Source organism: Euprymna scolopes, chromosome 24 (genome assembly GCF_053919585.1).
Source record: "Euprymna scolopes isolate OS-2025 chromosome 24, ASM5391958v1, whole genome shotgun sequence".
Classification (NCBI taxonomy): domain Eukaryota; kingdom Metazoa; phylum Mollusca; class Cephalopoda; order Sepiida; family Sepiolidae; genus Euprymna; species Euprymna scolopes.
Window position 1 is genome coordinate 54,480,780 of NC_136505.1, and position 22,871 is coordinate 54,503,650.

A 22,871-nucleotide genomic window follows, 5' to 3' on the forward strand; every position below is an offset into this window, starting at 1 on the left:
TCTTGTTTGGTTTGCAATATTTGTTGCTTCCTTACTCATTTTACCGTTTTTTTTTTTCTTTTCCAACAGAATTTATACCTTTTTATTTTACTAGAGTTCCTTAGTTGCAATAATAGAAAATATTCGTTTTCTTTTATATTGCACAAGACAAAATAGAACATTTAAAATAAACAAAATTCGTCTCTCATCTTTATAAAAAGTACAGAAATAATTTTAAAAAGCATTAAAAAAATAAACCAAACTCAGAATGGCTGACGCAAAAGTCATGTAAGGCATTTAAAAAACATGGCATAAAAAATCACACCATGTGAAAAAAAAAAATTAGTGAAAATCAGAGATTCGCACATCTGTGACATCTTGGATGCAACCACATATTTAATCATCATCATCATTGCATATCTGTAAACTTGCCAATAACTTAATTCTAAGATTTTTACATATTCTTTCTATATTTTTAGATGTGAACAAACATGTCAGTTTATCCTACTTAAACTTGCCCTTCTAAACTTGTGATATAATTTGTTCTTTCAATGACGTCACAACACGAGTATTTAAAATCTGTATTCTATATAAAAATGAAAATTCTGTTTTTGATGTATGAAAAAAAAAAGCAAGAGAAAAAGAGAAATGCAGTAAAATTAAAATGTTATTATGAGATGTTAATGAACACATCGTTTTTTAGTTATAACATGTCATTCTTAACTAATGACATGCTTTAGAAACATTGGACAGACAAAGAAATCTCGATTTAAGATAAAAATATTGAATTTTTATAATACTAGCAGGCCGCCGGCGTTGGCCGGTCGTAAGATATGCTTAAATATGATATTTTAATTCATTCAGATTATGTATTTATTATTATAGAGACAATTCTCTATCGATTATTATATTGAACCTAATCTACGGTAGTGAGATAAAAACTAATATATATATATATATATATATATATATATGTGTGTGTGTGTGTGTGTGTGTGTGTATATATATATATATATATATATATATATATATACAGGGTGACCCCCAAAATAACAGAGGACATCCAATTGTTTTTCTGAGCATTTTACAGTCAACGGAGAAAAATGGCGAAAGACCCTTGTGATTTGATGTGATGTTTGGAATATAATAAACTAGTTATGACCAAAGTTTCATTTCATTCAAACAAAACACTAAGAAACAGGGCCTTATTAGAGTTGGGGCCCATTTTTGGGGGGTCAGCCTGTGTATATCTATATATATATGAAAATGAAAACCAAAGCATACAACTCTTCACACTTCCTTAGCCTCTGAGCCACATCCATACACACATATATATATATATATATATATATATATATACATATAAATGATTATTTTCTGATGAGAAGGAAAGTATTTCTTCAAAACTCCGCGAATTAAGAACCATCCACTTATCTAGTGTTTCCTTTTCAGATTAAATATGTTTTTAACTCATTTCAAAGTATTTTTAACATGTTTTATTAATTGTTTGCTTATATATATATATATATATATATATATATATATATATATAGAGAGAGAGAGAGAGAGAGAGAGAGAGAGAGATTCACCTGTTAGTCTTTTTTTAAAAGATAGACTCGTCCGACTGTTGAAGACAAGATTCAGCCAAGAAAAGAAAGCAAGCCCAGAAGGTTCAGAGTTTTATAGTTATATAGAAAGCAACAAGGATTACATTCATACCCATGAATCAGACGATATCAGTTTCCTCTTCTAGTTTCTAGTTCAAAGGTTGTCCAGAAACATTGTAGTATGTATCAGTTAATCATCATAAATTAGTACCCGTATATGGTATGCATGTAGCAATCAGAGTATTAGAATATGCAAGCAGGGTCCATGGAAATTCCACAGTGAGACGATAGAAAATATAAGTTAAACTGTAATATGAATTATGTAGATTATTCCTAGTACTGTTCTCATCTTGGAGGTTATTTTCACATTTCAGCCGATTTAACCTCCAATTTTTTGCATGTGTATCTTTTCAAACTCAAGAATCTTTCTGACAAAGTTGGGAATTTGCATTTCAAAAGAACCCTATATTTAATCCATGGGAGTGGTTTGTTTTCGTTCTGTCAAGCCCACTAAAGTAATAATCAATTCTAAGTGACAGTTTTCTAGAGGTTGAAGGTTCAATACGTAGTGTGATACTAGGAATACAAGTACAAATTAATTAAGTGTTCTACCCAGTCAGGGCTGACAGAACAAGAGCAATCTACTGCTATGGATTCAATAACGGGTTTCATCCGAAATCCTGTACAGATTCCTGAATTCGACAAGATACCTCCAGTTCATTTACGAAACTATTTAAGCGCTGCCTTAAGGAGAAGTGCTTTCCGACTCCCTGGAAGACCTCATCAGTTTGCCCTGTATTTAAGAATTCAGGTGATAAGTCATCTCCCTCTCAGTACAGACCAATAAGTCTCCTGTGTGTTATGAGTAAGTTGCTGGAATCCATATTAAATAGAGAAATAGTCAACCACCTCAGCAGGAATAACCTTCTTAGTGACACACAATATGGTTTCCGCTCTGCAAGATCTACCGCAGATGTGCTGACGGTTATATCCCACAGGATTAGTGAATCTCTTGACAAAGGCTTCCTTTCTAGGGCAATTGCTCTTGACATATCAAAGGCCTTCGACAAGATATGGCATAAGGGTCTACTTCACAAGATCTCCAGCTACGGTATAACTGGAAATGTTTTCTCAATCATTAAATCATTTCTCTCCAATAGGCTCATAAGAGTAGTGGTAGATGGACAAAAATCGGAGGCCTGCAATATAAATGCTGGAGTCCCTCAGGGGTCAATCCTGGGCCCAACTCTCTTCCTGATCTACATCAATGACCTCCCTAAACACATACTTAAATCATTCGTTGGCATCTATGCTGATGACACGACCATCTACGGCAACACATCAAAGGCTGTAAATGACAAAGTTCTCTCTGATTCTCTCTCCTCTGATCTTGAGCGCGTGGTTCAGTGGGGGAAGATGTGGCTGGTTACCTTTAATGCATCCAAAACCAAACTTCTATCCTTACATCATCAACGCTCTGATCCCCATCTGGCATCAATTGTGATGGATGGCTCTCGTCTGGGTGAGACCCCATGTTTTGACAAGCTTCTGGGTTTGACCTTTACTCCTGATCTGAAATGGAACACGTACATCAAGTCTGTTGCCAGGGTCGCTGGAAAGATGGTGGGATCCTTTTACCGCTCCAGAAGATATCTCACTACTGATGCAATTCTCTATCTATATAAAAGCCAAGTACGTCCAAGGATGGAATACTGTTGCCATATCTGGGCAGGAGCTGCTAAAAACAGCCTATCCTGCCTTGACAGAGTACAAAATAGACTTCGTGGCTTAGTGGGGGATGCCCTTTTCGCTACCCTGCAACCTCTCTCCCACAGAAGAGACGTTGCGAGCCTATCCTTGTTCTATCGTTATTTCCATGGCAGGTGCTCATCTGAACTCCAATCTCTGGTCCCCACTCGCCAATCTTTCTCGAAAAACACCCATCTAGCTGAATCCACTGTGAAAAGTTTCTCCCACTCTGTATCTGTGCCTAAATCAGAACGCGGATTCCATGAACAAAGCTTCTTTCTTAGAACTGCACGCCTGTGGAACTCTGTTCCGTCTGCCTGCTTCCCTCCGGACTACAACTTGGATGTCTTCAAGTCCAATGTTAACAAATTCCTAATGAACCACCCCCTTAAGTAAACACTTCATGAAATCTCCACACTAACGTAATGTACTTGCAATAACCCTTATCCCTGAGTGGCTTCCGGGCCTTGATAGGTGGTGATCACTGTGTAAAAAAAAAAAAAAGATACACCTGAAGAAGACTGGAGGTTACATCAGTTGAAACGTTGTGAGAACGGTAGTTAAAATAATCCAAATGATACAAATTATGAGACCATCATCACAAGAATTCCAAAACACTAAGTTTCTGTAAAGTAAAATAAACTTTCTAAACATATTTGATGCTATCTTTCTCGTTCATTGTCTCTTTTACTCTTGTTATCCACTCGTATGCTTCCCTCTTTCTCTCTCAACTGATACAACACATTCTCATAAATCAACACATGTGAATAATCCTCTCGCTTGACAGCTTTACCTCTTCCTTCTTCTCTTGTTTTGACTTTAGGCTGCTACTGAATTGGCGGGATATGAAAATTTGTTGGTTGATGCAGGAAGACAGGGGAGTATAACTATCAATAGTGGTAATGTGCACAAGCCTATAGATAAGATGATGATTATATATGATAATAATTGTTATGTTTGCAGATTGAACCAAATAACGTATAAGGCAATACAAATGAAGACTTTACAAACAAAGGTAGATCAATAAGAAATGTATTAGGAAAAGTATATTTACAGTATATTTACATAATGGTTGTCAGGTAAGAGAGTCTTGGCTGGAGAACATATCTGCTCTCGGCTCGGCCTTCGGTGGCTTCTGGTTAACACAGACTAACCGAGTCTTGTTATTTATGTGTAATATTATCCACATATGTAAATGAGTGGGTGCCACCATAACAATAATCTTAAAGACAATATTTTAAATGTAAAAAAAAAGTCCACCTCTTTTCGTGCTTCATGGTATATGAAAGAAATCTGATTGGCCTTTCTCCCATTACATAATTTAGAGGATTTTATGCATATACTTTTGTTTGTTTCCAATCCTTGCAGGGTGATGCTCACCGTTCAACCAATGATCTTTTTAAGTCTCATCCTCAAGTGGTTCTTGATAAGCAGTTACACATGAATAAAAAAGAAAAACGTAGATTTTGTTGTACTGTAAGCATTTACAGTTGAATTCAACATTTAAATTATCCAAACATTATCTTCATTGTTTCTATAATCTCTTTATCTGTGTGCCTGAGAGTTCGTTCCCTATGGACTCATAAACGGCTGGGCCGATTTTTATGAAATTTCACACGAAGGTACTTTATATGCCTGGTAGTGTTCATAGATAGGTTTTGTATTGTAATGTCTTCACTAAGTATCGGTAATCGAAGTAATCCGATGAAAGAAGGAACATGCGATTTGGACCAAAGTTAACTCCTTACACAGCCTAACATAAAGAGTGCATTTGAGAAGTTTTATTATCACATAAGCCAAAAGGCAGGGACATGCAGAGTGGGAGGGGGTGCTAGCGGTGCCGAAGCACCTGCCCCTTTTATTCTTGCTTTAAAAGTGCCCTTTTCAGAGAAATTTATTATAGGCCTGTGGTCCATCATTACTATAATTTTATCATTATTTTCACTTGAGCACATGCCCTGAAAAAGTTTTCTGCATGTCACTGCCGAAAAGCCCGAAATATAAAATCACCAGTAGCTTCTTTGATATGATGTACTCAAAGTAAATGTTTCCGTTTAGAACCCGATTGAAGTATGATACTTGACTTTTGCATTTTAAATTTCAATTTAATCCATCTATATATATAAAAACGAAAATGTATGAGACACTAGACGATTTGAAAATCACCCCTTCTCAGGTACATGCTATTATAAAAAACCTAGACACCTCAAAAGCATGTGGACCAGATCTCATCCCGGCTGTGCTATTAAAAAAATGCTCTGCCGAGGTTGCTCCAGTTCTGTCCAAACTTTACAATAAATGCCTTAACGAATCTTGTTTTCCCGACTGCTGGAAAACCGCCTCTGTGGTACCAGTCTTCAAGAATTCTGGTGAAAGAACTGACCCACTAAATTATCGCCCCATTAGCCTCCTCCCGCTTTTCGCCAAAATATTTGAGTCCTTAGTTAATCAAGCTCTAGTCCAGCACCTAACAGCTGCTAAACTCCTGACTGACAAACAATATGGATTCAGGCAAGCCCGTTCAACAGCAGATATCTTAACTGTAGTTTCTGAACGTATATACCGTTCATTGGATAAAACAGGGTAGGGTAGAGCGGTAGCCCTTGATATATCTAAGGCTTTTGACAGGGTATGGCACGATGGTCTTCTAAGGAAAATTAGATCATATGGAATCACTGGAAGAATTCACAATGTAATTAAATCCTTCTTAAGTAATAGAAAAATCAAAGTTGTCCTCGACGGTCGTACATCCAAACAATATGACATAAATGCGAGAGTACCTCAGGGGTCTATCCTTGGACCTCTATTATTCCTGATATTCATAAACGACCTCCCTGATAAAATTGTTTCGGAGATGGGTATATTTGCCGATGACACCACTCTCTATAACAGATATGAGGGGAAAACAAATGAACACATATCCAAGGAAATGGCAAAAACACTAGAGGATGACCTCCAATCCGTAGTGGAATGGGGACAAAAATGGTTGGTCACATTCAATGCTGCTAAGACTAAGCTTGTTTCCTTCAATAACTACAAGAAACCTTCTCTACCACCAATAACAATGGCCAAGAACACATTGCCTGAAAGTACTTCTTTTAAACTCCTCGGCCTAACGTTTACAGGGAATATGAACTGGAATAGATACATTGAGAGCATTGCCAAGGCTGCTGCAAGGAAGGTTGGCTCCCTCTACTGTGCTAGAAAACTACTTATGCCTGACAGTATCCTATACCTCTACTTTTAGGCAATCATTCGCCCATGTATGGAGTACTGTTGTCACATCTGGGCTGGTGCATCTGATGCTGGTCTCTCACTCCTGGACAGGGTTCAAAAGAGAGTCGCCAACCTGATAGGTCCTGAACTGTCATCTAGGCTTCAGCCTCTGTCCTATCGACGAGATGTTGCATCCCTCTGCCTATTCTACAAATACTTTAATGGTGAATGCTCTGACGAACTGTAAACACTTGTACCTCCCCGACGTAACTACCCCCGACAAACCCGACAAGCTACTAAGTCTCATCCCTTTACAGTAGAGATCCCTAGGTGCAAGAAAGCCTTTTACTCCAATAGTTTCTTCCCCAGAACTGCGGGTCTTTGGAACTCCCTTCCGGGATTCTGCTTTCCCAACTGCAATGATATGCAGAAGTTCAAGTGTAATGTTAACAAACATCTTTCTACTCTTCTCCCTTCATAATGACCCCGCAAATTAAGTCCCTAATAGTAGCCCCCTGCTTCAAAGTGGCACTGTGCCTTATTTGGGGTGAAAATTGAATAAAAAAAAAATAAAAAATGTATGTATGTATGTATGTACGCTTTTCCTCGATGTTCACAAAAGGCTTCTTTCAGAGAAGCGCTCGCTCGCTTCACAACTTCTTAAAACTTTTTATATCATCTATAAATTGTAATATCTCACACTTAACCACGGAGCTCGCCTGTCTATTTAATTTTATTGACTTTCAAACGTTAATTATTCCACATTTCCCGCATCGGCACGCGTTACATTCGGTTTTCGGTATAAACAAAAAGCGAAACTCGACTCTAATCACAGGCCGAAAGCCAGTGGTCTCTAGAGAGCTAAGTAACGTTTGGTAAATGTCGACTTCGTCGTCATATCAGACGGTAGCTTTCATTTCGAGACGAGACGCTCCCCCAATAAACAGGGAGCGAGTTTTTAAAAACAAACAAACCGATTTTTAAGCTGTCCCCGCAGAAAATGCTAACTGCTGAATACCTATCGCCGTCACGTCAATCAAAAGCGCGCACCCGTTTTTTTTTCACACTTTACTATTTTCCAACTGCGCGTCGTCAAGGCTTCGGTTTTTTTTTTTCACGGGCACCTGTTTTTCTTCGGGTTTTTTTCACACACACCTACAAACACCCGGGCAACGCCAGGTACCCCTCGCTAGTTATATATAAAAATAATTTTATAAAAAAATAAATTTCCTCTTGGTGCATCGCAATGGGTCCCCAACTAGAACAAAAAATCAATCAATTTGAAAAATGGTCGATTTCACCGATTTCGATGACACTAAAAGTATGGGACTGTGAAGCATTCATTGATAATCATTCAATCCCGATCAACGTCGGGTCAACCTGCTAGTGTGCTGAGATTTGAAAATACAATTTCTTCTTTTATCATTCCTTCTCCACAATCCAAAGTTAGCATCCGCGCCCCTCGAATCAATTATGTTGCATTTTATGGCATAGATTTTTTGACGGAAACCGATAAACGTCGTAAACATCACTAAGGATTACCAGAGAACTGCTATATTTTGGAGTTTTTTTTCTCCCAGATAAGTTGCCTTACAATAAATAAAAGTCTGATCTATACTACTATATATCTCATAGACTGAAGGAGGACAGACTGATTTATATTATTCCAAAATGATGCAATGACCCCCCAAACCGCCATCGCCACCATTTTCTAATGCAACTTTAGAAAGTTTAGAAACGGAAAGTTATTGCAATTCTATACAGCATTTTCAAAGAAATAAAAATATAATTTTCGTTTTATTTTTATTTTGCTCAGTTATTTCTACTGCACCAGTGTGTCAGCTTTTAACGTAATGCAGGAAATATGAAAAGGTGCTTTATGCTGCTAGCGACTGTTGCCAACACTACTGCATTCATAAAAGCAGCTGATGTATTAGTGACAAGTTTTGTGTGTGAATTATGAGGTGCATTAGGATATACAAAGCCGATTCTGAATATTGAGAGGGTCGTTCACGTGAAACATGATAGTTAAAATACTTGCTACATAAACCCAAACTTGCTGAGGTTTCAAACATGTTGAATATGAATTAGATTGTACATAGCTCAAAGTTTTTTGCTGAACCCTTGTGTGTTTGTACATCTATAGAAAAAAGGAACCTCTGCATCTCAGTGACATGAGGCGCATGTATGTATTTTAGTTTCAAGAACCGCCGACAGATGTCACTTGTCAGCCAAAGAAAAGGGTTGAAAACTCTTGCTTTTCTAAAAGTGCATGCAAACTAAAAATATATTTTGATACATTTTTATACAATCTGTACAAAAAAAGAAAAAACTATTCTTAAACCTCTATAAATGTTTCATGTTTTTTGAATTATACTTTGCTACATTTTTATACAAACTTACTATAAAAAAAACAAAAACAAATAATTCTAAAAATAATCTATAAATATTTCATGTTTTTAACATATTTATTATTTTATTTTCAGTTATGAATCACTCATTGAAAATAATTTATATTAATTCATAAAAATTATATTTTGATACATTTTCTATACAAGAAAATGTTTCGATTTTCATATTTTTGCGTTATTTATTTTGTTATTATATATTTTTGCGTTATTTATTTTGTTATTATATATTTTTGCGTTATTTATTTTGTTATTATACATTTTTGCGTTATCGTAAACACTTGTTTATATTTGAAATTCACATAATGGCACTAGACGTCATTTCTCTTTCAAAGAACGGGGGTTGATAACTTGTCTCTGTTGCTAATATGCCACTGCCAAGCAGAAGTGCCAAAAAAACAAAAAACTGTAGGATAAATATTTATAAAACAAAATAAAAGATTGGAAACGTTATAGATAGTGTGATGGACTATATTGAATTTAATTCCGATGGAAGAAATGGGAGGGATGACCTCTTCATCCCCGAAAATAAATGTTCTCATAAATTCAAAATCTACTTTAAAAATTTGTGAAATTAATTTATAGTTATTCAATGAAAATGTATGTTTCTTTAAACCCTTATAAACAAGTTTTGATTCTATTTTGATTCTCCTTGAAATTTTATAAAATAAATCTCTTATACCTCCATAGTCCAGTTAATTTTGGACAGTGGCTTCAGTTGGTTCCTTGCCTTCGGTACCTGTTTCTGAACCATATAAGCAGTGGCCATTCCATACATAGCACCCACATTATTTTTCTGAAACAGAACAATTAAAAATATTTATTAATATGCAAAAGCAATTTGGAGTTATTTTGTTTTTAATTTATATTTTGCAAAAATGGTAATCATAGAAAAAAGTTTGTAGTAAATAATAAGATGTTTGGAAGTACTCTTCATGCATAGCACATTTTCATTAGACATAGCACAAAAAAGTTTGTTAATCTGTAAAACATGAAATGGCTTTCACACAAACGAAGCTGGTTTGAATGTCAGATGTTTTAGACAAAATAAAAAAGGTTACCCTGGTAAGTTAAAGACAGACAGCTGGGGAGATGCGATTCATCCTAGGTATAGATGTGCATTGCAATGGCTTACAGAGATCTGCTGATGCCAAGAACCAACTCCTTGTTTTTATGCCTCAAAGATTCAAGTATAAGTCCTAGTATTCAGTAGTATATCCTGTGAAAAGGATATATTCGTTTGAAGTAGCTAAGTGGACTTTACTACTTTTGAAGCAATAATATAGTAAGTCACCTTAATGAATAAGTGTTCATGGTCAGAGCTGGTATTCCTTAGCACAAGTTTTCAGCATACCTTTCAACATCTCTCCAGGTGTCTTTACCAGTCGGTAGTCATAACTTAATTATCTATTATATAAATCTCACCTCTGTTTAAATGTATGTATGTTATGTATGTATCTATGTTCGTATATCTGCCTAAAACTTTTGACAGAGGCGACGGATTTTTACAAGACTGGTATCGTTTTGAAGCTCGACCCTTCGGATGAAAAATATTGAAAAATTGGCTAAAAACATTACTCCCTTCATCCTTAACTGGGCACTTTTCTACAAGGAGTAGTCGCTTTTTTGCTGATATGTTCGAAAAATCATCCCCTCTTTTCGATTGCTTAGCTTTAATTTAAACCTTCGCCACTTCCGGTTTGGTGACAGTCGTAACAGCAAAGACATCATTTTTTTTTTCACGGTCTTTTTTTCTTCCTCTGCAGTAAGGGTTCGAGCTTACCTGCCTGCCTACTAACATTTTTTTTTTTTTTTGCTCAACACACACCTCCAAACACCCGGGCAACGCCGGGCACCCAGGCTAGTATTCTTATAAAGAGGAAGGACCCGGATGTACTCATATTCATTACATCACTCAGAAATATTATAAGAGAGATAGTTTATGATTGGATGCCCAGGGCCACTGCCCTGGTGCCTCTCGGCCCCTTCTGAACATCACTGGTATGTTTTTCATGAAAATATGGAATTAACAGATTCAAATCGGCACATAAAAAAAGAGGTGTGAAACAACAAATTTGATGGAAGCCACAAATCAGCAAATACCAAACTTAAATTTAAAACTTTTCTCGCCCTCTTTTTTTTTTTTTTTTAACTTGAAGACGTCTGGTAACAAATTCATTGATTATATATTTGAAAGAAATTTAATTGCCATGGGACACACAGACTTTTAGTTTTAGAAATCTGTGTTTGCCTTGTGCCACCAGATACAAACTAAATACATAAGAAATAGCTGGTGTCTGAGATGGTCAACCAAAATAGAAATACCCAAGTAGTTTGTATGTTTATCGTTATCTACATATAAAAAGCATTAGAAATAAGTATTCCGGCTCCAAGAAACCTCATTCTTCTTTATTTTAGAACTTTTCTATCCATGAAGGAACTGAGTTACAAGAGTTTCTTCATTTTTTCTTCTTCTTATTTAAAATGGTTAGCAAACACAGTCTTGTGTCAAGATTGAAGTGGATTAATACATAAACAACAAGTCTATCTTGAAATCACTTTAGATGCATCCACACATCTCCATAAGAGGTTTGGTCCACCTGTTGGTCTGTAAAGCTTAAGTTTGAAATGGGTTTTTTTTTTTTTTACTGATGAGCCACTGAAAGATACATTCTCGGCAATCAGTCTAGCATTAACTTTGTTGGTGTTGGGCCTGTTCAGTCTCAGAAGGTTCACCCTCCCAGGCTTTAACTTCTCTTTGAGAAGGGACTTGTTTATTGCTAATCGTCTGAGGCACCTCTATGGGGAATGCTTGCAAAGCTGCTCAGGTATTCTTTTGAAAACCAAAGTGCGCTAATCCTAAACGTTTTTTTTTTTAACTTAACAGCTGACCTTTGTATAACCTCTTTGAGAGGTAAATAAAATAAGGATTAATAAGATAGAGGGATTTTTAGTTAGATGATGAAGAATATTATGAGAGGATTGAAAATGATGAATGCAATGAACGAAATTTGAACACATATGGTTTAAGAACAGTACTTGTTGACTTTGGATTTGAAGACGATCATGTTGTAGTCTGCAGGGAAACGATCCCATGATAATGTGTTTCAAAAGATAAGAAGAAAGAAAGAAGCACTGTTCATGGAATTTCTGCTTTAGTTTAGACATATGAAGGAAAAAAGGAATGTTATTTTTAGTTTTGGTAGAAAGCGAGTTTTACTTGCAAACATTTACAATGTGGAATGAGAGATTGGAGTTCAGTCGAGCACTTTGTATAGAAATAATAATGAAGTAAAGAAAGACGAATAACAATGAGAAAGCGGCTGTACAGAAAAGAAAACATCGTCTCCCAGTTGATTTTGTACTCGGTCAAAGCAGGAAAGAGTGAAAGAGTATAAAAAATATCAATCTGGCAATCTTGTAAGGGATGTAACTCATGTACAGATTAAATAAAATCAGTGATAGGATTGTTGCTAGCAAAAACCAACCTAGAATTTAGCATGTGAAACCAAGTAAATATAGTGAAAATAACATCATCTTATAAGAACTCATTTATTTTTTAGTTATTTTTTATAGAATTTGGAGGTAAACAAGTGAAGCATGCATGGTCCCCCGTGAGTGCACAGTGAACAAGGCATAAAAAAAATAACTAAGTTCAGCATTTGCCCCCCCCCTCCCATTTAGCCCCAAAAGTCCCTAGGGGTTGTCAAATCCTGGTGAAAATGAACAAACGGTACAATTTTAGGCCTTAACATATGTAAATTTGAGTCCTGCATAATGCAAAAAGAGAAATGACTAAGTCCATCATTTGCCACCCCCCTCATTTAGCCCCAAAAGTCCCCAAGACCTTAACATATTTAAATTTGAGTTCAGCACCATGCAAAACTGCTAAGTAGACATACACAGAAGATTTTGGACAAATATGGTAAAATAATCCCAAAAATGGAGTGTTTTTATTAGCCCTAAAAGAGCCCCTGGGGCACACCCAAGAATTATCATGAAGTATAGACAAACAAAATTATCTAGAAATCAGTTAGTTACAATTTTTCAGAAAGTTTTATAAAAATCCAAGGCATCAATTTTTTTTAATTAGCACAAAAGTGTCAATTTTAGCCATTTTAACCTGAAAAGCACCCCTACGGGGGCAACTGGAGTTTTCCCGGAAAATCCGTTCTGTTACTTTTTACTCATATCATGTTTAATGTTTGTGCAAAATTTCACAAAATTCCAAGGCATAGTTATTGAGAAAAGTGCAGGCAGACGAATGGACGAACGGACATGGGTGAATTTACAGGTCCATCCTTCTTTTGTTGGGGGACCAACAAAATCAAATTTTTCTCTTTTGTGACATTAATATTTTTTTCCAGCTAACTTCAAGTTACTATTTTCTATGAAAAGTGATTTTTTTATATTGATTTCTTTCAACTTAATGTGCAGGATATTGTTTGTATCTATATATATATAATCTATCCAATCTTAAAAGAAAGGGTCACTTGTCAACATAGTGGGCTTAATATAGGGTTTTAATTTGTTTGTTCACAGAAAATCCAAGCTAAAAATTTTAGTGAAATAAATTTTTACCCTATTCCAAAACTATGCTTCCGTTTGTTGTTACTTTGTTTGTTTGTTTTTATGCAAGACTAGTCTGAATGCCCGGCGTTGCTCGGTTGTGTGGAGGTGTGTGTTGAGCAAAAAAAAAAGTGGTAGTAGGCAGGCTCGAACCCGTACTGTGAAGGAGGAAAAAATATGAAAAAAATAAAACGTAACATCTTTGCCCTTGCGTCCATTGTCAAACCGGAAGTGGCGAAGGTTTAAATTAAATCTAGTCAATCGAAAAGCAGGAATGACTTTCGAAAATATCGGCGAAAAAAGTGACCCCCTCCTTGTAGAAAATTGCCCAGTTGAAGGTTAAGGAATTAATGTTTTTAGTCAACTTTTTGATATTTGTCGTCCGAAGGATTGAGCTTCAAAACGATACCAATCTCGTAAAAATCCGTCGCCTCTGTCGAAAGTTTTAGGCAGACATACATACATAAATTTAAACAGACAGGTAAGATTTATATTATAGATGCCTGCATTTGGGATACATAAATATATTTGAAGTAGCAGCACTGGTCAAGCATCAGCCAAAATCTCTAAATTTTAAACTGAACTGGATTTGAGGAAGAAAAGGCTGCTGTGGAAAACTTAAACTTTTAACTTAAACTATCAAGTTTTAGAGTTAAGGATATAAAAGGTTGTTTGTAACATTGATTCCTTTTCCTTTCAAGCGTAGGCTGGATGCATAAATGTAGAAATCAAATAATAATGAAAACATTTGAACCAAAGCACATTTTGAAATGTTTAAAACTTATATAAGTTACAAAGTTACCATTCCTCTATCGTCAGATTTTTCTGAATTTTGCAGCATTCTTCATTTCCGTTCATGACAGTTGTTTATCAAAAAAAGTATGTTTCTTCTTCCAATATTCTATTCATTCATTAGAACCGGATTGTCTATATCTTTAAGAATGTCAAGTTTTTGCAATAAAATATCAATAACATTTTGAACTTAGTGACATTATTATGAGCGAGAAATATCTCATTCAGAAAGCTAACAATTTGCAAAAGAAGTTGAAGTAAGAATATATCTATCATTAATGAAGATCTGATATCTATGAATCCGAAACCATACTATTACTATCATTTAATGTTCAATTCAGTTTACTATTTCATACTAATATATTCTCTTTCAATGCTCCTTTCAAAGGAATGTAATACCTGTTCTGTTATTATGAGATCAGTCTTCCAGCAATTACCTTCTTGCAGTAGGAAGGTAGTGTAGTATATGTTTGTTCGACACATATACAAGAAAAATATGTGAACAGACAGTAATAAATTTCCATACATTTGTTAAAAGCAACGAGCTGCCCCTAACAATAGTTTGCATCTATGCTTAGCTTCTATTCTGGGCTCTGAGTGGTGCAGGCATTTAACTTTGTTTCTAGCTGCTCAAACAAAGGGATTTCTCATACGAGCAGAGGATCTGATCCGAGATTGATAAATTGGAGTGCATATCACTTTTCTTTTCTTTTTTTTTTTTTTTTTACCACAAGAAAGCACAGCTATCCAAGTGATCCATGGTGCTTCCTTCAACTCCCAACCTTCTCTCTTGAGACAGAAGCCCCCCCCCCCGTACTATCTCGTCCTGGGTTCGATAAAAGACCTAAAGATCCATTTTAGTACTGACAAGCCTCAATCTTGCTTAACTTATGTGATCTAACAGGAACCGGTGTGTCAACGTGATTATGTAGTATATAGAGCACTCTAGGTAGTCAATAATTGCTAATGTATAAGCATTAATAGATTTCCCTCATACATGACAGTAACTAATGGCACTGTGACTACAGTTCTTGACTGCTCTGATAACTTAATCGATTTCGAATTACAGTTTAAACACCCTGTCTATTTCTAGCCACGCTAAAGAGCCATAATTTCGCAAAACAGCTGTTTATGAATATTTTTTTTTTTTTTTTTTTATTCAATTTTCACCCCAAACAAGGCACAGTGCCACTTTGAAGCAGGGGGCTACTATTAGGGAATTAATTAGCGGGGTCATTATGAAGGGAGAAGAGTAGAAAGATGTTTGTTAACATTACACTTGAACTTCTGCATATCATTGCAGTTGGGAAAGCAGAATCCCGGAAGGGAGTTCCAAAGACCCGCAGTTCTGGGGAAGAAACTATTGGAGTAAAAGGCTTTCTTGCACCTAGGGATCTCCACTGTAAAGGGATGAGACTTAGTAGCTTGTCGGGTTTGTCGGGGGTAGTTACGTCGGGGAGGTACAAGTGTTTGCAGTTCGTCAGAGCATTCACCATTAAAGTATTTGTAGAACAGGCAGAGGGATGCAACATCTCGTCGATGGGACAGAGGTTGAAGCCTAGATGACAGTTCAGGACCTATCAGGTTTGCGACTCTTTTTTGAACCCTGTCCAGGAGCGAGAGACAAGCAGCAGATGCACCAGCCCAGATGTGACAACAGTACTCCATACATGGGCGAATGGTTGCCTTATAGAGGTATAGGATACTGGCAGGCGTAAGTAGTTTTCTAGCACGGTAGAGGGAGCCAACCTTCCTTGCAGCAGCCTTGGCAATGCTCTCAATGTATCTATTCCAGTTCATATTCCCTGTAAACGTTAGGCCGAGGAGTTTAAAAGAAGTACTTTCAGGCAATGTGTTCTTGGCCATTGCTATTGGTGGTAGAGAAGGTTTCTTGTAGTTATTGAAGGAAACAAGCTTAGTCTTAGCAGCATTGAATGAGACCAACCATTTTTGTCCCCATTCCACTACGGATTGGAGGTCATCCTCTAGTGTTTCTGCCATTTTCTTGGATATGAGTTCATTTGTTTTCCCCTCATATCTGTTATAGAGAGTGGTGTCATCGGCAAATATACCCATCTCCGAAACAATATTATCAGGGAGGTCGTTTATGAATATCAGGAACAATAGAGGTCCAAGGATAGACCCCTGAGGCACTCCCGCATATATATATATATATATATATATATATATATATATATATATATATATATATATATATATATATATAATTTTAAGGGGATTAGGACAACAGTCTAAAGAATAGAGTATATTTTAATGTATTAGTAAATTTATTAATACAATTAAAAGAAAATAAAAGAAAACAGTGCTCGTTGCAATGTAGATATATAAGCTCGATAGGCATAGATATCCTAGAGCTATTTTAATATTGAGTAAGATGAGTGATAATTTATAATTAAAATTAAAAATTAAAAATCGGTTTCACAAGGAAGAACAAACAAAATCAATACATTGTACAATTGTTTCGGAAACGATGTTTTTATTGAGACGAACAATAAGTCTTGGACAATAATTTTATCATTTGATTTTATAAAACAAAGTTTCCTCATTAGCAAAAAGAGTGGGTGGGGGTTTAAAGACACCAAAAATAAAACTAGCATTTTTTAAGTAAGGCAGATATATCTTTTAATCGTCCGGCTTTAAAGTTCATAAGTATCATCGTCAATGCATTCATTGGGATATTAAATGCAGTTTGTCCGTCTCAATAAAAACATCGTTTCCAAAACGATCGTACAATTTATTGATTTTGTTTGTTTTTCCTTGTGAAACCGATTTTTAATTTTCAGGGTGTTCAACCTGTAATAAAAGCACTGATGAAGAATTGGCCACGAGAAAGAGAAAACAGAATTCCTGATTTTGTGAGAAGGGTGCATGATGGCATGATCGACAAAGATCCTGTGACATCTTGCTAAAAATCTTCAAATGTCTGAAAGAACAATAAGCAATGTTGTTCATCAATATCTCAGATATGAATCATACGTTCTTAGGCAAGGTCAGTTCATATGAACAAAAACTCTAGAGAATCATTTAATGCATGCAAAATGACCCTTAAACAAATTGAAGCATCCAGAAGAAGAGGAGTGTCTTTGGTTTTTATCTGATGAAAAAACTTCGATTAAGATGAAAAAGTAAATCAAAGAAATGATAGGTGGCCATGTGCAGACGCCACTTAAGTTCCAGTTGTCATGAAGTCTCCAGCAACAATGATGGTTTCCTGTGTTATTAGCAGTAAAGGTTACATCATGCCTCCGCTTTTTTTTCTACAAAGATTTAAAGTTAATGCAGATGCCTATATTGAAACCCTTCAAACTATTAAGCCTTGGATAGACAGCGTAGCTAATGAAAGGGTCTATGTCTTCTAACAAGATTCTGCGCCATCCTATAAAGCTCTAAACGCTCAGAATTGGTTGACCAAAAATTTTCATAATTATGTCACATCAAACTTATGGCTTCCTAACTCACCAGACCCTAATCTTTTTCATTATTACGTGTAGAGCATCATTGAAAAGGAAGATAATAAACATCCTCATAACATTAAATCCTCTCTGATGGAAGCAATGGCCCAAGCAATGAAGGACGTAAATAAAAACCACCTGATTAAAGCTTGCAGTCACTTTTGAACTCGAACTGAGTGGATGATAGAAGCCAAAGAATGATATAAACAGAATAAAACGTAGATTAATATTATATGTATTTGTTCTGTAACAAGAAATTGTACATTTCAACGCTTTAGCAGTTTTATTTTCTGTATTTCTAAAAGTGTTTAAGGTGTCCTTAGATACTTTATGCATTCTATATATATATATATATATATATATATATATATATATATATATATATATATATATATATATATATATATACGTTTTATTTTTTATTACCGTATCTTTCTGTTAAGTTACATTATTGTTTCAGCTACTCGGTCGTTTTTTTTTTTTTGCCGTCTGTAGCGTCCTCAGACTTTTACAGAAATGTTCACTATTTTGGGATGAAAAAGCGAAAGAGTGAACGAGGTCGGGAGGGGGGTGCGAGGAGAGCGGAAGAAAGAGAGGAAGGGAACAAGGGGAAGGTGGGGGGCGCTTGGTATGTCAATAATGTTTTAGTTTTGGGGTTTAAGGAACTTGTGGGGGAGGGTCTGGGAAGTTCATTTCTGGTGTGGCTGAGGGCATAGAGATACATGAGGGGAAGGGGAATATGTGGGGGTGGGAGGAGGGGGCACTCTAAAATTCAAGTCTTAATGTTAAAGTTTTTAGCTTCTCGTTGGTGAGATGATTTCTTGGTAAGTATGTCTTGACCTGTTGGGTGTTCACTTATGTTTGGAGCTGGGGGGGCTATGATTCGGTTTATTTATTCTTAATTTTTATTTTGTTGTTAATTGTTTGGAGAGGTTTAGCTAGCTGTCGCGGCCACGCGTACACACATATATACTTAAAAGAAACGGTCACATGTACACATACATTCCGCTCTGGCATGCAAATATATGTACATATATATATATATATATATATATATATATATAATGGGTGCGTGTGTGTGTGTGCGCGCGCATGTTTTTGTTTTTAAATATTTTCTTTTTTATGTTAAAATGTGACTATTAATTAAAATAAAAGATGCTACGTTTTTACGTGTGCTTTTGTGACCTTGCAGCTCAAATTCAGAATTAGTGGCACAAAATTTGATTAACTGCCCTAAAAATTAGGATAACATTTCATGTTAAATATGTATGATGCTAATCCCTTACTCTAAAATTCTAAAATAATTTTTTTTATTCTTCCTGTTTCCCATGGTATTTCACATGTAATCGCCTAAAAAACAGAATCTCATCTTTTTTCCAGAGAAAGAGGTAGTGAAGGATGTTAATCAGTAAATATATCTATATTTTATTTTTTGAAATCGTGCGATTTAGCTTAAGATGCTAATCTACAAATTTACCCACGTTCGTTATTAAAATTATGGAAATACTTTTTTTTAACTATACGGTCGCTTCCTTTCGATTAATTGCTGTCTGGAAAGGTGGGTAGGTTTTGGTAATTATAACATTCAGTGAAAATATAATGAAAAATAAAATTTAATTAAAAAAGAATGAGAAAAATACCTGAATGGATGCAATTTTCATAAAATTTGTTAACGCTTTCTCCACATTTGGTTTCATTTTTGACGCGACCAATATCATATTTTCCATCAGTTGCAATCGGATGTTGCCATTGCATGGTTTTATTTCCTGGGGAAACAAATAAACAAGTACAGATATTCTTCAAAGGTGTTAAATCACTGTATGCGGAAATTCAAGCATGATATAACAAAGTATGGCGGCTGTATGCAAATGCCGAAAGAAAGTGTGCACAGACTGACGATAATGTCCGAGAAGACAGAGACAAGGTGCACGATTACGTTTTAATCAGGAAAGTAACCAGAAATAAATATCATTGTTCAAAAAAAAGGTTGGTTGGTTGTTTTGTTTTTCGGGTTATTTAATGCCGAATCCAAAGATTTTGAAGAAAAATTTTTTAATAGAATATATTTGTTGTTTTCAAATCAGTTTCTATTTAACACATAGTTGGGACCCTAACAGGTACTACCACTCCGGGTCAGAGTGGGCCTGGGAGCAATGGCAATTAAAGGGTGGCTCCACACTCCCCAAAGCCTGCAAGCTGGGGCCTCACCACTGGATATAGTTTAAGGTCATACCCAGGACCAAAAAAAAAAAAGAAGTAAAGTTATTACTTGTCCTATGTTCTTAGCAATGTACTCTGCTATGAGTATCTACATGTTAATGGGTGTGTAAACATGAGTACTATGGTACAATGGTAGACCATAAGGAACAAAGGGTCTTATAGAAATGCATGGATGCAAAACTAAAGGTGCTTTTTGCGAACTGCACCACATGAAAAAATGTTTAATCTATATAAGAATACGATACGGCACTTCATGTTCATCATCTTCCACACACATTAAATAAATAAATGGTGTTTCGTAATTAATCTGATGTCACTAACATAAAAAAAACCTTTACTTATTCTTAAAATGAATTGTTCCAAAATCAAATTAAAGCATTCTACTGACTAGAATGGTACAATTTTAAATAAATACATCTTAAAAGTGAAAGTAAGGAGGCCATTTATATATTTACTGTTTCAAAATGAATTAAATTACTATTGTTTTAAATTTAAACAAATAAAGAAGAAACATATACGTATTCTTTATCTATCTATTATATTAATAAAGTGAGGTTGTTTTTCAACCTTTCCAACGAGATATCATAGGACACCATGCTGATGAGTGTTTCCAGAAATTATTAGTCATTTTTATTTAACTTGTCTATTTTCTATATTGATTTAAACCTAAGTTACTCTCCATAAACAGTCATACTTTGAGGAGGTAGGAGTAGATTTCACTGTCAACAATATCTACTGCCACTCTCCCATCAGTCACTAGAGATTGTATTTCATTAGAGCAATTCTTCAGAAATGACTATCATTGTTTCATTTTTCCATTCCTTGCAATCATCTTTCACCTGGTATGTCTACCTTCGGTAAATATACAATGTTTCCTTATACTTCCAGTTTTACTTTCTATATATTTAAGGAAAAAAAATTTAAACCAATTATGGTTCATCACATTCAGTTTAACATGTTTGCTATGACCTTTCTCTGCAAATTGAACCTGCTATCTCAACTGTTCTACATTTATTAACTCAAGAACTATTTCATACAATCAAAGTCTTTTATTCTGTACACATCTCCTTATATTCTACAGATTTTATCTCCTCTGAGGTCATCAGATTTAAGCCTGTTTTAAGATTCACATCATAAATCAATGCATCATTCTCTCCATGCAACGTATGTCATTAATCCATGATTAAACATTTCTGTTTCAAAAGTCTGTATTTTTCTAGCTACGCTCAGCCCTCTCCCCATTCAGATAAAGCAGTAAATAAGTTCAATGACAAGAATTGAATGGAAAGTATTAAAATAAACTGCACCTTTTTTTAGAATTGCCTTAGAAAATCTTCATTGGATTATTGATTGGATAAACAGAAAATCATTAATGTTTTACCTTCAACAGTTTGCTTGCTGTCCTTAAGGCAACTTGTTCATTATCCACTTTCATTTTGTCCATGCTAAAAAGAATTACAAAATATTTTTTTTTAAATTAATAAAATAAAATTAAGATTAAAGAAAACTGATTGGATAAAGAAGTGTTAAAAAAAATAGAAATTTATTTTTCTTGCATTCGTTTAAATCTAAAAATACAGATAAGTTGACATTTTAAAATTGTAATCCGCACAAGATTTGAAATACTCAAAGTTTATAGCACTATTGAGATCTGGGCATGTTCTCATATGAGGACTATTGGGGATGCACCCCTAGGTGTGTCAGAAATTTCGTGAAATAGTGAATAATTCAACCCCATCTTTCCAAGCTTATAACTCCTCGAAAAATGTAATTCAAGCACTAATTTTTTTTTCAATTAAAGGAGCAAGGACCAAGGTTTCATTAAAAAAAAAAAAAAAAAAAAAAAAAAACAATGTGTTTTTTTTTTTAAAAAGATTTTAACTTCGGACTTTACAGGTAAATTTCTAAAAAACAGTACTTTTTTTTTGTTTTAAATTTGAATATATTATTTATTGACCTTTTCTCTTCAATTTGTGATACATAAGACTTTGGTACATAAATTAATTATTTACTTTTTAATAGACATTTCAAAATGGGAGGCGTGAATTATTCGACCCCCTGTCTTTCCAAGCTTATAACTCCTCGAAAAATGTAATTCAAGCCCTAATTCTTTTTCAATTAAAGGAGCAAGGACCAAGGTTCCATTAAAAAAAAAAGAAAAAACAAATAACGTGGTTTAAAAAAAAAAGGTTTTAAACTTCAAACTTTACAGGTAAAATTCTAAAAAACACTACGTTTTTTTTTTTGTTTTAAATTTGAATATATTATTTATTGACCTTTTCTCTTCAATTTGTGAGTAAATTGATTATTTACTTTTCGGTGAGTAAATTAATTATTTACTTTTTAATAGACACTTGAAAATAGGGGGGGCGTGAATTAAAAAAAAAACGTTTGTCTAAAATATTATATTCGGTTTATTTGAAAGAACATAAAATTTCACATTGACCCTGAAAATATCGTAAAAATAGAATCAATAGAAAAAATTTGATAGATTTTTAAAGTTTAAAAATGGAAAAATATTGAGTTCAGAAAATTCATTACTGTTTTAAAAAAAAAATATTTCTATTACTTTAATAGTTTATTTTGAAAGTATAATCCATAAAGAAAATAAACAACCCACTTTTAACAGAGAAATTACGAGATTTTTATATTTTATTCGCAGTTTCGTGTTAGGGGTGTCAAAAATTCCTACAAAAATTCTGATACACCTAATGCACCCCTATTACCAGGAATAATACTAGTCCATGACGTGACTTCCAGGTACGAGAAGCGCCAAGCGGTTAACCAAAGAGTCGGACACAGACACGCAAAGCGGATGGTCGTTCACAACTAGTCCTGCCATGAACAAAGATATTGTT

General features: G+C 34.9%; 1 protein-coding gene across 1 annotated transcript in view; it reads right to left on the reverse strand.

The window, feature by feature from the left end:
* LOC145246709 (tetratricopeptide repeat protein 21B-like) overlaps window positions 1-22,871 on the reverse strand; it is a 1,013,541-nt gene that overhangs the window by 129,945 nt on the left and 860,725 nt on the right. The window contains exons 31-33 of the mRNA XM_080108443.1: window positions 21,395-21,458; window positions 19,434-19,559; window positions 9,642-9,755 (exon numbers count right to left, since the gene is read on the reverse strand). Coding sequence (XP_079964569.1) covers window positions 9,642-9,755; window positions 19,434-19,559; window positions 21,395-21,458 — 304 coding nt within the window. The remainder of the gene's footprint in view (window positions 1-9,641; window positions 9,756-19,433; window positions 19,560-21,394; window positions 21,459-22,871) is intronic.